Source organism: Pituophis catenifer, unplaced genomic scaffold (genome assembly GCF_029215685.1).
Source record: "Pituophis catenifer annectens isolate HBS135680 unplaced genomic scaffold, rPitCat1.0.hap2 SCAF_2, whole genome shotgun sequence".
Taxonomy (NCBI): domain Eukaryota; kingdom Metazoa; phylum Chordata; class Lepidosauria; order Squamata; family Colubridae; genus Pituophis; species Pituophis catenifer.
Genome location: NW_027256882.1, coordinates 123,111,763 through 123,128,043, shown reverse-complemented (window position 1 = coordinate 123,128,043; position 16,281 = coordinate 123,111,763). Strand labels below are relative to the sequence as shown.

General features: G+C 36.9%; 1 protein-coding gene across 3 annotated transcripts in view; it reads left to right on the top strand.

Moving 5' to 3' along the window:
- AKAP8 (A-kinase anchoring protein 8) overlaps positions 1 to 15,964 on the top strand; it is a 28,671-nt gene extending 12,707 nt beyond the window's left edge. The window contains exons 9-16 of one of the 3 annotated variants that reach the window (XR_011600004.1): positions 1,027 to 1,123; positions 4,148 to 4,289; positions 4,429 to 4,468; positions 4,849 to 4,942; positions 8,495 to 8,625; positions 11,652 to 11,747; positions 13,037 to 13,230; positions 14,649 to 14,736. Coding sequence is in view for 2 of the 3 variants with exons in the window: in XM_070937430.1 (XP_070793531.1) it covers positions 1,027 to 1,123; positions 4,148 to 4,289; positions 4,429 to 4,468; positions 4,849 to 4,942; positions 8,495 to 8,625; positions 11,652 to 11,747; positions 14,649 to 15,080 (1,032 nt within the window). In the remaining variant the exon portion in view is untranslated. Of the gene's footprint in view, positions 1 to 1,026; positions 1,124 to 4,147; positions 4,290 to 4,428; positions 4,469 to 4,848; positions 4,943 to 8,494; positions 8,626 to 11,651; positions 11,748 to 13,036; positions 13,231 to 14,648 lie in introns of all 3 variants that reach the window. The other 2 variants (XM_070937430.1, XM_070937431.1) reach the window with 2 other exon arrangements.
- Positions 15,965 to 16,281: the final 317 nt, after the last annotated feature.

Sequence of the window (16,281 nt, the reverse complement as noted above, 5' to 3'; positions counted from 1 at the left end):
TAATATTGTAATAATACACCAGATATCTATAAACCTTGAACATGTTCCTTGGAAGCTTCTTTCTTCATCAAGTTTTATATTTTTAGATTATTTTAATTGAAAAAAATTAGATGACAACCATCAGCCTCAGGAACAATCCATATTTCCATTAATATCTGACTTCCCCTATAAATCCCAGAGATGCTCTTAGAAAATAAAATGATAAGTGGCAGTGCCCAGAGAATTACTGCTATTGAATGTTTTTAAAGTGGCAACTTTGTCCATGGTAATATTCCCTATCTTGTTCTCAAAATTCTACATGCGCCTACTGTTCCAAAATAGTTGGTGAGTTCTGTCTTAAATGCTTGTAAGCAACACCTCAGAAGAACTGAAATCAGTATTTTATTTGTTGTTAGTTTATTAAAATTGAAGCACCTTTGAGTCAAATTCAGCTCCTACTGGCATCATAAATCCAAATATGTAATTTTCCTTGTCAGTAAGATTGAATGACTGAGTTGTAACTTGTCTTTCACTTACAAGCTCAGGATAACACAAAAAAAAGTCCTCCCATTTGTTTTTCTGGACAAAAATCCTGTGAGATAGGTTAGTCTGAAAGAGAGAGCAACCTAGAAATTTTCTCTGGCTGTGTGTAGACTAGGTTTCTCTGCTTCTAGTCCAACACCTTAACTACTACATTATACTGCCATCTTTCATTACATGTTTACTTTGATTTCTCAGCCTAATGAACAGCCCTGTTGTTTCCTGGTGATCTCCCATCCAGGTATTAAACAGGTCTGAAACAGTTTATCTTTTCAGATTAGCCAAATTAGGTCAGCTTCGTATTTGTGTTAAGACTTTGCACATGTGTCTGAGTCTATGATGTATAAATAAATGTTTCAAATTACATTAGACATGAAATTGTGGTAATTTTTTATTAATAATATTCCCACAAGATTATCAGCATATAGGTCAAAGAGAATATGTAGAATTTTTAAAAAATCATTCTAAAACAAATGAATGTTGCCTCTTAAATATAACTTTCTGTAGCAACTGGTGATGGCGGTGATGATGATGATGAAGAGGCAAAACAAAGAAAAGAGAAACAGAGGCAAAGGGATAGAATGCGTGACCGTGCAATGGACAGGTAATTAAAACAAAAATCAGTTTAAAGTAGGGATGCATAAGATTGTACTTACCGAGCTCCATATCAAAATCTAGAAGGTGTGGTGAAGAAAAAAATTAAACTAATTTAAAGATAAATGTATAATTACATATCACTAATTATTTTCAAGTTATTTACTTATTTAATTACCATTTTTAATGTATTATACTTTGTTGACAATTATTGAAACCTTTACAGTTTATATCCAAACTTTGGTGGGATATATGCAAACCTGAAGCCTGAGGTGGTGTGCTTCTCTGGTATAAAATATTTATTTCAGTATTATTAATATGTTCATATGATTAGGTATCACTAGTTTAAAACATTCTAAATTTCTGAAATTATAGTCAGAAGAAAATATCCTGTATTGTTTAATATGATTTCTGTGATTAACATATAACATTGGTGCTTGTGGCACTGGAATGTTCCCGTGCTTGAGATTTTGGAGTGAGCTCTGCTTTTTGCAGCATCCTGTATGAAGCAATGAGGCTCCTGCCAACTGTCTTCTGAGTGCCACAATGGTAATACATTGCTTGTTCATTTTCTTAGTTTTGAGTGTTTTGCTTGGTATTTATAGGGTTTATGACCACCCCTGCTTCTGTTAGAAAGTGTCATAGTTGTGGAGGCAGGCTTCCTACTTTGGATGGGCAATTTTGATGTCTTTTTTACCCCATTGATGGTAATTGTGGAAATTTATCTTTCTGTAAGGTCTTATAATATAGGCCTCTTGTATTTGTAGACTACATTTTTACTACATTTGGATTCTTGAGTACCACAGATGCATCCAGAACAGCATAACTGGACACACTTATTACATTTGTGTTCCAGTAGTACTAAGCCCAGCTATGGCTAGACCATGCAACAAACCCACACCAAGCCTATTACATAGGCAGTAATTTAGCAGGAGACTTTGACCCCACAACTCAAGGCAGATCACTAGATAAGCAAGGGTGCTTTTTCAAAAGGCAACTGGACTTTGTTTTTCCTTGAAGACGTTTTGCTTCTCATCCAAAAAGCTTCTTCATTTCTGGCTGAATGGTGGAGGATGGAAGGATTTATATTTCTTGCAGTCATCAGGTTGTTAGCACTCTTTCTGAGAGTTATTGAAACCTCGTGGAGGTTTATCTATGCCCTGAATAGTGTCATCTGAATAGTGCAAATAGGCTGGAATCTTCTTGGAACTGCCTATTGCTTCTTGGGAAATATCATTTGATTGGTGGTTGGGAATGGTGTTAACTCTATTTTGATTGACTTACTTGTCAGTCAGTTATTTGTGGTTTGAAGCATCATCTAGTCAGGTGTTTGATACATCTACAATTCCTAGTTTACAAATACTAGGAATATAGATGATAAGGTATATATTTTAGGAATACAGAAATTGATCTAAGTATGTGCTAATAATCATAGATTTCTGCATAGATATAACGGAGCCACAAATATATTCAAACTCCTTAATTGTATCCCCATTCATAGGGCAATTATTTCAACTCTTATTAATATTTGCTATAGCATACAATATATATACAAAATAAACATTTATATTATACTACCATTACTTTCACGTTTTTAAAACTATTTTCCTGTGGTTCATGGGAAAAGGTGAAACTTGTTATATCAAATGTTACATAAGCAATGTAACTGCATCAAATTATTCTAAATTTTTGTTTTTAAAAATGTGTTCTTGACTTGAAAGCTACAATTGATTTTTTTTTTTCATATTTCTAATAAGGAATTTCAGTGGCACTAAAATCAAAAAGTCTCAAAATGTTTAAAATGAATTGTCAAAAAACATTTTAAATTAAACTTAGTTTGGACTTCTGTTGTTAAAAACAGCATCCTCAGTTCTGAATTGTTCAATACTATGAACAAATATTAGGAAAACACATACAACACAGACAAACGACTAGTTTTAAAACTGAGATTTTGTATTCAGTTTTATTCTATAATAAGCATACTCTATATTTGTCTAATTGCCTGTATAGACTAAATGCATGTAATATAAAAAAGTGGAAAACCTTAAAATGCTGCTGTTTATATTTTTTGGTTGTTCAAAAATTGTTTGCCACTTTTCTCTTTGTATTTTGTAAAATGAAAATTCAACATCAATCTTTGGGTGTGCTACAGAGAGTTCCCAGTTTAAGAACAAGTTCTATTCCCAAGATCTGTCCTTAAAGTGAATGTAAGACAGAACAATATTACTGTGAAATACTATGTAAGTAGTATTGGATAATGAACAACTTGTCTATTTATTTGGAATCATTTCATATTTAACATGAATTTTGCTATAGTAGGCTCCATTCTTAACTATGGTTCATCCTTAGATCAGGGCATTCTTAACCCGGATACATGCTGTATTTGCTTTATTAAAATGCTATGTATCAGTGATGGCGAACCTTTTAGACACCAAGTGCCCAAACTGCACGTGCATGCCCAAACTGAAAGGTGTGTGCACATGCGTGGACATGCACAAACATGCACATGCACAGCAGAGATCCGAAGATCAGCTGGCTGGCGGGAGGTGGGGCATCCCAACACCAGCAACGCAGCAAGTGGTAAGATCTTTTTCTTTCGTGAGCTTCTGTTTCGTCGTTTGCAAGGAAACAGAAGCTCATGAAAGAAATGCCATGGAGATCTGGCCTGGGGCAACGGCGTGCGTGCCAGCAGAGAGGGCTCTGTGTGCCATTTCTGGCACGCATGCCATAGGTTCGCCACCAGGGCTATGTTACGTTCAGGGGTGGTATTCACTTATCTTCACTACTGGTTCGCAAATGTGAGCATGCGAGCGCAAGCACTATGCTCATGCGCGCTTCCACACATGCGCAGAGCTTTCATGCGATCCGGATAGAGCCGGCTGAATGTTAGAGAAAACACTTCAAAATTAAATTAGGTCTTAATTTTTGTCAAATTTATGGGATGAATTGTGCTTAATTTATTAATTTACAAATTTAACTTCATAATGCTTCATACGTTTGAAACTGCATTTTATAACAAAATGGTTTCTTGTAGAATTCAGTTTGCCTGCTCTATCTGTAAGTTCCGAACTTTTGAGAATGAAGAAATGGAGAAACATTTGCAAAGCAAATTTCATAAAGAAGTCTTGCGATACATTGGAACCAAATTACCTGATAAAACAGTGGAATTCCTACAGGTATATCTTCAGAAAATCCTAAAATGATATAAATAATTAGAAACAATTAACTATCTGCACTGTTGAACAGTTTGATTAATTTAATCATTCAAAAAAGTGCAAAACTATTAAAACATTTGTTATTGTTATCATTACTTAGATTTATTGTAACTACTCGCTCCAAGCAGTTAAAAATACCTGTAAGTAACATAAAATCTAGACTGAATATTTCAATACTCATTTAAATAGTAAAATTTCCAAATTAGACAAGATGTTAAGGTTACACATTTTAGTTCATGGGTTTTTGTAAAACTAAATTTATTTTTGCTGTAAATGATTTGTTAGAGCCACTATAAAGGCTTCTGCTGTACTTTTTCATAACTGGTAACTAAGGCTTTCATTGGAAAAATGTAATTGAAATTGTACATTGCTGCTTAACTATTAACTATCTTTCTGAGAAGATTGCATTGCCATAAGGCTGGAGGTGTAGTTGGCAAAAACATATCTTATTGGGCTGCTTTTATTTATAATTTAAGGCCAGTAACTTGTATTTTTAATATTGTCTACTCTCATTCCCTAGAAATACATTGTGAACAGAAACAAGAAAATTGGGAAGCGCCGACAGAAGCTGAGTGAGAAAGAGGGTACAAAACCAAAACCTGACCCATTTAAAGGTAAGAACAACATTATTAAGAGTAGAAGATCATTTGATATGCATTAACTATCATCTAGATATTGTACACAATGCTGCAGTGATCTTAATCCCTTGAGAAATAATGTTTAAGTAACCTATTTAGGTGGTCCTCACTTATGTCATTGCTGAAGAAATGATATTTGGAACTGGTCCTTGAAATAATAGACGTTACAGTGCCCCTGCGGTCATGTGACCAAAATTTGGGCACTCAACAGCCCACCTGCATGGGACTTTCCACCTGCCTGTACCCCATGGCTGCCCTTTTGGATGCCCTCCACTCACTGTCCCTACCTACCACCCCCAGCTGACTTTTGTCATCTTCCTCTTGCTGCTGATGAGTCAACAGTTGGCTTGGGCTCTTGTTGGCTTCAGTTCCTCATTGTGCACAGCCTTTCTGAAGCCTTCCAAGGCCTTGTACAGCCCACTGACTCACTAAGAGCCAGACTAGGTTTGCCTTGTCAGCAATGGAAGGAAGATGGCGAAAGTTAGCTGGGGATAGTATGGACAATAGAGGCAGTGGACAGCAGGATGGCCAAAAAGAGAGGGGATTGGGAAAGCAGAAGCAATAGCAATAGCACTTAGACTTACGTGTTTCCCGAAAATAAGACCCTGTCTTATATTTTTTTTTTGAACCCTGAAATAAGTGCTTGGCCTTATTGCCATGTGCTCAAAAGCCCAATTGGGCTTATTTTGGGAAAAACAGGGTATATACTGCTTCACAGTGCTTTCCAGCCCTCTCTAAGTGGTTTACAGAGTCATCTTATTGCCCCCAACAATCTGGGTCCTCATTTTACCCACCTCAGAAGGATGGAAGGCTGAGTCAACCTTGAGCCTGGTGAGATTCGATCTGCCAAACTGCTGGCAGTCGGTGATCAGCAGAAGTAGCCTGCAGTACTGCACTCTAACCACTGTGCCACCACAGCTCTTATGAAAGCACAGCAGGGCAGGGTCCTGGCCTAATGATGGCACATAATTTTGGCCTAATAGGGAAATGTAACTGGGAATACTCAAACTGCTGTTGCTAAGCGGTATGATCACTTGATGTTTCATCTAAGGACCACATCACTTAGTGACAGAAATTCTGGTCTAGTTAGTGTTATTGAACAAGGACAACTTGTAATGCAAGAAAAGAAAGTCAACAACTATTAACCTGAGACAGCATGAATATAGTAGACAATGCAGTACCATGCAGGAGGAACCAAAAACAAAACAAAACAGGAGACAAAATATTTATCTCTTGTCAAATGACTTTTTTGTTTTACATTCATATTTTGGTCTTTTCTTTAATCAGGGCATTAAACAGAAGATTACTCTGTTTTTATCTTAACCCTGTGAAACATTCAGGCTAAGAAATTTCATTTTATTTTCCCCCCAAGAATTCAAAAAGGCATATCCCTTGTCTAAAACTTTCCCACTAGAGCAAAGCTTTCCTTGGTTGGACTGGACAGTCCTTGGGATATATATCACTCAATATAGTTCAATTGCTGTGAGTGCCTTGAGTTTGGATTTAATTGGTCATTTACAGCAGTTCCAAGGATAATGTAGAGATTTGAAAAAGAACACTTAGAACACTGAGTTGTGGGAGACTGATCTAGCATCTGCTTTTAAGTTCAGTCTTTACTGTAATCCAACATGTCTACAGGCACCCGATTAGAAAGGTAGCCTTATGCATCAGAAAGCCAGAGCATGTGAAACTACCAGTTTGTTCTGTTTCAGGGAGTTAGTTGAGTAGAGTAGAGTACGAACGTATAGACATGAGCCCTGCCTGCAAAATGGAACAATTCGCCATGGAATAATTTGCCACAGGACAATTCACCATGGGAATTGCAGGACAATTTAACAGTTCAATTTAATTATTTAAAATAAATGAAAAAATATTTTAATTTTTGTTGTTCACATTTCATTCTGTCCCTCCTTTGGCATCATTTCTTTAACGATTCTGTTCTACCATTTCTTTGATATTAGTTAGTCGTGGCAAGTTGGCCCTGGTGAGTTGGCCGTGGCAAGTTGCCTGCAACGAATTGTCATAGACCCCGGGCCCTGGTGGTGCAGTGATTAGAATGCAGTATTGCAGCACAGGCAAACTGCCCACAGCCTAGAGTTCGATTCTGATGAGGCTCAAGGTTGACTTAGCCTTCCATCCTTCCGAGGTCGGTAAAATGATGACCCGGATTGTTGGGGGCAATATGCTGACATTGGAAACCTTCCAGAGAGTGCTATGAAGCAATATGAAGTGGTATGCAAGTCTATGTGCTATTTGCTACTGCTAAAATTAAAATTGGGACAAATCCTTTCTTTGACAACTCTATAATGCCTTTATTGAATAAAACTTGCTTAAGGTGAGACTTTTGATTTCAGTCACACTTCTTCTGGTGATGGCACTTATGGCCTCCTGCTGCATTTGGAAGTTTGGGGAATTGAACTGTGCTCCTAGTTTCTCAAATGTTGTGCAATCCTATATAAGATGGAGTAAACCGAAAACAGGCAGAGCACAGTGAAAGAAATTATTTTCAGGTTTATATTACCAATTCCTTAGAACCATGATGGCGAACCTATGGCACAGGTGCCACAGGTGGCACACGGAGCCGTATCAGTGGGCACGTGAGCATTGCCGTAGCTCAGCTCCAGCACACGTGATTTTTGGGCCTTTTGGTCCTACCAGAAGTTGGGAAATGGGCTGTTTCCAGCCTCCGGAGGGCCTCCAGGGTGGTGGGGAAGGCCGTTTTCGCCCTCCCCAGGCTCCTAAAAAGCCTCTGGAGCCTGGGGAGAGTGAAAAACGGGCCTCCCGGGCCCACTGTGCCATCATGTGCTAAAAGTGGGGGGGCGCAGGGGCAGGGACACACACATGGGCGACCTCGCCATGCTCCCCCCGCTTTTGGCACACGGCAAAAAGGTTAGCCATCACTGCCTTAGAATCTCATAAGAACTTTATCAGGAATCTTGAATTACTTCATTACCAAAAATGTAAAAACTCCATACTCTAAAATCTTTTTTCCCTTGCACCTAAAATGTCTTTCTTTAATGTTACTTTATTTTATGTTTACACCCCAATAATGCTATTAGATATTACATGATAATCTTAAAAAGACAATTTTCTTCATGATTATTTATTTATTTTTATTTTGTCTTCGCTTTTTTTATAAATAACATGATGGCAAACATACATAATATTCCTTCCTCCTCCTATTGGTCAATCCAAGGTCACCCAGCTGGTTTTCATGCCTAAAACAAGGCTAGAATTTACAATCTCCTGGTTTTTAGGCCAGCACTTTAACCACTACACCAAACTGTTTCTCAGTGATGTTACTTTTAAACATTGTAAGGGTTAACAGACGTTTTAATAGTGATCATGACTATATGCACATTTTTAAACAAAGTCTGGTTTACGTATTCAGACTATAGCTATTGTTCTGGTAAATAATATGTATTTCATTTCTATTACCCCAGCATTGAATGGGAACAACTTTTATGCTTTTTAATAGCATATCTAGAACTTTGTCAATAACTTTTGTTCCAATTCATATTTTTTCAGGAATTGGCCAGGAGCACTTTTTTAAGAAGATAGAAGCTGCTCACTGTATGGCTTGTGACATGCTAATTCCTGCACAACCATATCTTCTTCAGAGGCATCTGAGATCTGTTGATCACAATAGGAATCGCAGAGTAAGCAAAATAAATTCATTTATTTTTGGACAAGTCTATTACCTCTAGAAGATAACAGCCTTGCAGCAAATACATTTATTTTGTTAACTATCTTTCATCCAGGGATCAGTTCAAGTAGAAAGATTTTTTTTTAAAAAAAAAAGTTTTATTTTAGATTAAAATAAAAAAAATAAAATAAAAAAAACAACATAAAAATATCATCCTTACACACAATTATAGACAGCATCTCAATCGGTTAAAATCATTTAGTGCTTACAATTTTCCAAATCTCATCATATAACAATTATTCTTTACTTAAACTGAAGATAAATATTTAAGCATTTCATATATGCTATCTCATCTCCATACTTTTTTGTCAAACCATTGATAAAATATCTCCCATATCAAATAATATTGTTTATCTTCCTGTTCTCTTATTTCAAATGTCAATCTACTCATTTCAGCACAATCCAACATTTTCATAATAATGTCTTCATCAGTAATTATCTTCTCTCTTAAGTAGAAAGAATTTTCATGTCTCATTTTTTGTCAGTTAAATCATTTCAAGGTGGTATACATAATTCTTTTATCAGAATCAAACTATTAATAATGTCCTGTGAAAAAGTAAATACACCCTATGTAATTTTTTTAAACATATGTAAACATATCAATATTTATCTTCATAATAATAACATATAAAGAAAAAGGTGATGCAATTAAACAAAAAAAATCTATGAAAAATCGACTTAACAATCATTTGTTCAATCAAAAATTGGCAGACATGCCATATCCTTCTGTGGAAAAAGTAAGTACACTCTTGGTTGTAATACTTATATCACCCTCTTTGGCAGAAACAACTTCAAGTGAGGGTTTTACTATAACTTTCTCACAGTCTCTCATATTGTTTGGGATGAATTTTTTCCATTCTTCCATTTTTTGTATAGTGTTGGAGGGATTCTTGCACGCACAGCCTGGTTCAAATCACCCCACAACAATCTTCATAGGATTTAAATCTAGGCTTTGATTTGGCCATTCCAGATCTCTCTATTCATTTTTCCCCTACCATCCCTTGATGGATTTACTAGCATTTAAGATCATTGTCATGTCTGAAGATCCATTTTTGCTTGAGCTCCAATCTTCTGACAGATGTTATCACATTATCCTCAACCAGCCTCTTGTACAATGAAGAATTCATAGTGGATTCAGTGATGGTGAGCTGGCGGTCCCTCGCATGCGTTCCCACACTCAGTGTCAAAAAGGTTCACCAACACTGGTCTAACCTCTTCTTAAAAACCTCCAGTGATGGAGTGCCCACGATTTCTAAAGGCAAAGTGTTCCACTGGTTAATTGTCTTCACTGTTAGGAACTTTCTCCTTAATTCCAGATTGCTTCTCTGATTATTTTCCAACCATTGTTTCTTGTCCTGCCCTCCAGTGCTTTTTGAGGGGTTGTCCTCTTCTTTGTGGCAGCCCCTCAAATACTGGAATACTGCTATCATGTCACCACTAATTCTTCTTTTCTTTTTTTTAGACTAGCAAACCCAAAACCCAAAAGTAGTGGCAAAGTCTAACTGAAAGGTCAGATGGCAAAATTCTGGAGTTCTTAGCAACTTCCTTCAGCATCTGGCATTCTGCTCTTGGGTTGGACTTGCTGGAACCACCAGGCCTGGGCAAGTGGCAGTTGTTTGAAAACCTATCCTCTTGTAGATGATCTTCCAAATAGGATGATTGCTATCCAATTGTTTGGTGATCTTTTGAAATCCCTTTCCAGATTCAAAGACATCTCTAAACTTCTTTCTAAAAGACTTAGGGAGCACTTTTCATCTAGACCAAGTTGGACCATCCACTTCAGCAAAAAAGAGCAAATAAGATTAAATGTCTGAGGTTTAACAAGACAGGTTCCTTCCAGATCATCACTAATGATTTCTAATCATTTGCACCTAATTTGATGCACTTGATTCATATTTGAGGAAGGTGATAGGGGCATACATACTTTTTCCACATGTAAAATTTGCATTTATGTTTTTAAAAAAAATAATGTTGAAATTAACATACAATGCTTGTATGTGAAAATATGTGAAAAATACATTTAAAATGTCAAAGGTGTGTACTTTCACTATTGTTTGTGTGATAGTTCCTGTTTGATACCAACAAACCTGCTGTATAAAAATCAGAGGTTAATGTAAGGTTCAAAATCAGATACTTATGCTTGTGTTCTCAGTACTGCCAATTCTCTTTATAGAGTGACAGACACTTTTCAATTTAAGTAGAAATGATGAATACTATAGAAATATTTCCATAGTATAAGGGCTGCTTTCATTTTTCAGATACATTGACTTTTTCTGCCATTAAACTAAATTGTGATTATTAGTGGTTTTAACCCAGACTGATAAAAAAAAGAGAGAAGCAATGCCGTTAGTGGACCTTATATAAATGATTCTTACTACAGGAAGGAAAAAGACAGTTTATGACTTATAGACTTAAGAAAGTTTTTGAAAAATAAATGGTTTGAAGTATTGTAGAAATATAGTATCACTTTTTTCACTAATAGGTGGTATGAATCCACTTTAACAGAGACATTTAAAGAACCTTTGCACAATCATATTTTAATTTCCTGTTCTATATTCAAGTTTTATAAAGATTTTGATTAACATGGTTTGGAAATACTTCCATGAGTGGAAAATGTCTTCTAGACATGAAAGGAAATGAAACCTACTTGAGAGTCTGCTGAAGGAAAATGATTTCAGTTAATTTTCTCCAAATTGGAACAAACTAGGAAAAATATAGTGGGGCTTCATAGGACAAGGCAAGGTGCAGGAAAAAAACTGTTTTATCTTGCTCTACCTTAAAAACAAGGTCATATAAGGGAAACTATAGATCTCTAGACTGAGTCCTATGTAACTATGTAGGCCAAAACCCAAAGGGTTTAATAAAAAGAATTTAGGGACTGTTTTTAATCTTTAATATTTGCAATTTTCCATGGCAATCTCATGTTTATTTTTTATTTAATCATCAGAATTACTAATACATTTTATGTGTTCTTTTCAGACGGCTGCTGAACATTTCAAGAAGGCTAGTTTTCATGTTGCTAAAAGTGTCCTAAATAGCAAGCACATTGTGAAAATGCTAGAAAAATACCTCAAGGTAAGAAAGCAGGATATTTGCTGCTCAGTCCAACTTCTGTCAGAGCAGTGGAGCAGAAACTCCAGTTTGATCTTGACTGAGCATTTTATTAGTTACTGAGTATGCCGCATGTAACTTTCATATAAAATGAAGAAACAATGCTATTTGTCCAGTTATGCATAGTCTGAACCTAGAAATAGTATGGAATTCACTTTTTTTCAGATACATTGGATAAGTTGGATACTTATTCTAATGATTAGCAGAAAATGTATAAGAAATCTTTAGCTATTTGTAAGTGGTGATGAAGGAATTAAAATTAAATCTGACAAGAACAATATAGTAAAACCTTAAATGGGAACTTAGTGCCCAAAATCAGCACTGCTTGAAATATTTTTGTTTGTGGATAAAGCACTGGGTTTCTTGCTTATGGCAAGGAATGATCTTTCTTAAAAGAAATAGTTCTGCTTTGATCTCCCAGCATTCCAAAGTCAAAGCCTTTATTTCCCTGTATTCCCAAAAATCCTGTATGGAAATAATTGACATCAGCGTAGCCAATCTCAACTGTTAGGCACTGATATATTAGGTGACAAAAATATTTGCATATGGCTCTGTGGGTCATGGTCAGTTTAGCATTTTGCCTTGCTAAGAATTGAAAAGACAGTACAGTCTCCAAAGCAGGAGTGTGATAAACCCATGATGGAAAGAGTGCATGCCTAGATGGGCACTTGCATGTCATGCAAAAACGTCTGGTGACCATCAAGGGTTTTCTTATGTAGCATACCTAGTCATAGATAATTGATGACTTCCACTTCTGAGAGGAAAGATTGCAATCGTCTGTCCAAGTGAAGATGAAAAGCAAGTTTGGCTGCTACTATGTCCTGGGAATCCAGGAGCAATCCAAGATTCAACAGGGACCCTTTTTTGGCAAACACGAATCATGGGGTCTTGTGTGTCTGCACCCCCTCCCACTGGCAACACTTTGGTCTTACTCAGACTGACCACCTGCCAATTAACTAGTTCCTGCTAGGCAAGCACTAGCAAAATCGAGACACTGCTCTCTGGGTCCATTGAAAGAGACTTTGAGCTGAGAACATCAGCCTCTTATTAGTACTGATGGCCCATATATTGAGGCTGTCTTCCCTTAGCGGCCTCTCATACACGTTGAACAAGAGGGGTGACAAAATAAACCCTGCGGTAGCTCATATGAGAGAGCCCTGGGGCAGATGAGCAGTTGCCCAGTGCCACCCTCTGGGATCTCTCGGAGGAAAAAAATGGAACCACTCAAGCGCAACTCCGTCTACCCCTGCTAGGGTCCGCAGGTGCCTCAGCAACACCTCATGATCAACAGTATCAAAGGCTGCCGACAGGTCTAACAGAATCAGCATGGACCCCTGACCTTTGTCCATCAGCAGGAGGAGATCTTCGACCCACCCAGCACTGTCACCGTACCATACCCAGGTGCAAAACCAAGCTGAAAGGGGTGAAGGAAATCTGAGGATTCCAGGTAATGCCAGAGATGCCCCATCAAAACACTTCTCATCACCTTCCCCATGAAAGGAAGGCTGAAGGCAGGGTGAGATTGTTGACATCAAGAGATGAGTCTTGAATACTAACCTAATGCTTCCTGTCCTAAAGGATGATGGCATCTTGCCCTTCCTGAGGAAGCCTGTGACAGTCTCCACCAGTCTGGGACTCTGAATCCCTCTACCCATTTTCTTTAATAGCGATTAATGGACAAATCCAAATTGCAAGGTAGAGCATAATGCTCTTTAAAAAGTCCAGAATATCAATAAATAAGGCCGATTGGCTGATTTTTCAGCCAAAGAAGATGGTGCTATTTATGTTACATATGCATGAATCTTCTTTCATGGAAGCAGTCAGGTCTGAATTTGATCCTGCTGGATCATAGAACAGATTCTTAATTTCTGGATACAGGAATCATTACTGTTATTATTTAGCCCAGTTTTGTGGGTGGGATTCATTGGATACAGAGAGGCATGGGACTCTTCACTTACTGTCCCCATGAAAATAGGAGTTCAAAAATTGTTGCTTCTATGTGATCATGTAATTGACTAGATTCTGCCCTTAGCATGCTGCTGCTATTTATAGTACACGTTAGAGAAGAGTTACAAGGATGGGGAGTAGGGAACATAATGATTTTGGATACTATCGTGGTATGGGCAGGCATATCATTAGTATATGCCTGATGCTTTCATATGGTATTTTCTTTATTAAAGAACTAAAATCCTCTTTAGAACCAAAGCTCTGTTCCTGTGGTAGACAGTGCCAAAACCTGACCTCAATCTGAATAAAATTAGCATGGCTTCTATATGTACAATTCCCAGTACAGTTGTCACAGAGTGTTCTTGGACAGAAAGTAATCTACTTAATAATACCACTGAAATCTGTAAGTATCCATTATTAATTATAGCTCTGAGTCAATGCTGGACTTTGCTAATAGGATCTGAGAGAGCCGACTTGTTGGCTGTTGAATAAAACTGGCCATTTCTTAAAGATTGGAGTTTCTGCCCCTAAATTGTATGCTCTAAAAGTAATTTGCGAAAGGAATAGTCTTTCAGAGGTCACAAGTACTGTTTTTACCAAATATTTACTCCATTTATTGTAAAATTGCCCATATAAATCCATAGTGAATTCATTGGAGTCCTTTCTTCCTACTGTCAGTCAGAGATTTAGCCAGTCTCAGGATGTTTAGTGGCCAAAAATAATATGTAAAAAAAAACTTGAATAAAATATAGAAACAATTTCTTGGGTAATTTGAGACAGAAGGAGCCCTTCTGCACTGAAATAGATGCTCACTTTTCAAACATTCAGTCTCAAACTTCTGTGTTCTAGGTCTGAGAGTCTCTAAGACAAGATCAGATGGTTAAACACTGATAACATTGTACTTCCTCCCTTCATCAGGGTGATGATCCATTTACAGATGAAAGTATTGAACAAGATGTTGAAGAATCTGAAGTTTTAGAAGGTGCTGAAGGTGAAAAGGAAAGTGCTACTGTAGAGAAAAGGGAGAATACTGGGGAGGTGATCGAAACCAGTGAAGTCAGTGAATCTAGTAAACCAGAAGAAGATGAAGCACCTTGCTCTGCTACAGGTTTTTCCAAAGGAGAAACTGACGTGAAGGAAGAACAGGCAGAAGAGAGAGCAGGCGTATCAGAAACAGCAGAAGTACCTCCTCAAGAAAATCTTGACGAGAAAGCTGAAGATGTCCAAATGGAAAAGCAGCAGTTTGTGGAGGAAGAGAAGGAAAACGCCCCTGAAATAATAACAGCTGAAAGCAGCAGTATTGAGGAGGATCCTGTGGGGGTAACAAATACAGAGTTGTCTCAGGAATGACCAATTGAATGATTGTGTGGAGGTGTTTTTCTTGCTTTGCTATATAATCTTTTCAGTACTTCCTCTTCATAATCTTTTGATGTATATTCCTGAATTGTTGCCAGCTTTGTTTTTGTCTGAAGCAAAGGATTCATCTATCTCTATGGGAAACAGTCTTGTACTGTATTGTGAATAAGATAGAAATTGGCAAGCTGATCAGGTTCCTTAGCTGTAAATTGATACCTTCCAGCATTTAGAACAAATAGAAATAATAGAAATAAATGTGTTGATATTGAAATCCTTTTGGCTTTCACTTTCCGATGCAAAAAGGAAATATGGCTTCATTTTGAAAACAGAATTAACCTTCTTATTAGGGAGGGAGTGGGTGTTAAATGTCTTTATTTTTCCCCCCTGTAAAGTTGATTATTCATTTAAGTTTCTGGAAAAAGAACTTGCTGCCATAACGACTGTTAATGTCATTTATCTAGTTTGCAGTATTGCATGAAAAATAGCATCTGTAATTATATACAAAATGTTAAGCACAAACTTACTGTGTATCACACTTGAGTTGTCGTTTATGCTGTGCATTATTTCAGAAGTTGTACAGGGAATGATAAACTGGTGCTTCTTCATTATGTTGATAGAGAAGCATACACAAGGAGGAATTTTATAGCAACACTGCAATCTCACTTCCCTCTTGTCTCCCAAAATCTGTCAGAGAGGTATTATTCAGAGAGTAGATTGCCAAAAACTGCTCCAGGCCAGGAATAATGAAGCAATATCAAGGGCAGTAAAACATAGATAAATTGTTATGATTGATGCTTGTAGCACAGCATTTGAAAGTAGAATGAACACTCTTCTTTTGTTGAATTAGCAATTAAATAAACTTCCAACATGGAACATTACTGTCTGGTGTTAGTTTAATTAGCTCCAAAACAGGTACTGAAAACTCAAGCTAAAAGACCTGAATTGACTGTTGTAGTTCAGGGTGCAGACTTCTTTTCTTATTTCAAAATGACAGAGCTATTAGATAAAAGAAATAAACTTTTCTGATAGTGTATAAAAAGCTGAATAAATATTAATTCCAGGTCAAATTTTTGTATCAATTATATAGAATAATAGCGATTTCAACTTTTTATGAGAAAAAAACATAGACAAAAATATTCTCTAACAATATTGTTTTATGGTTTTTTCTGCACAGAAATGATTTTAAATGCATTGC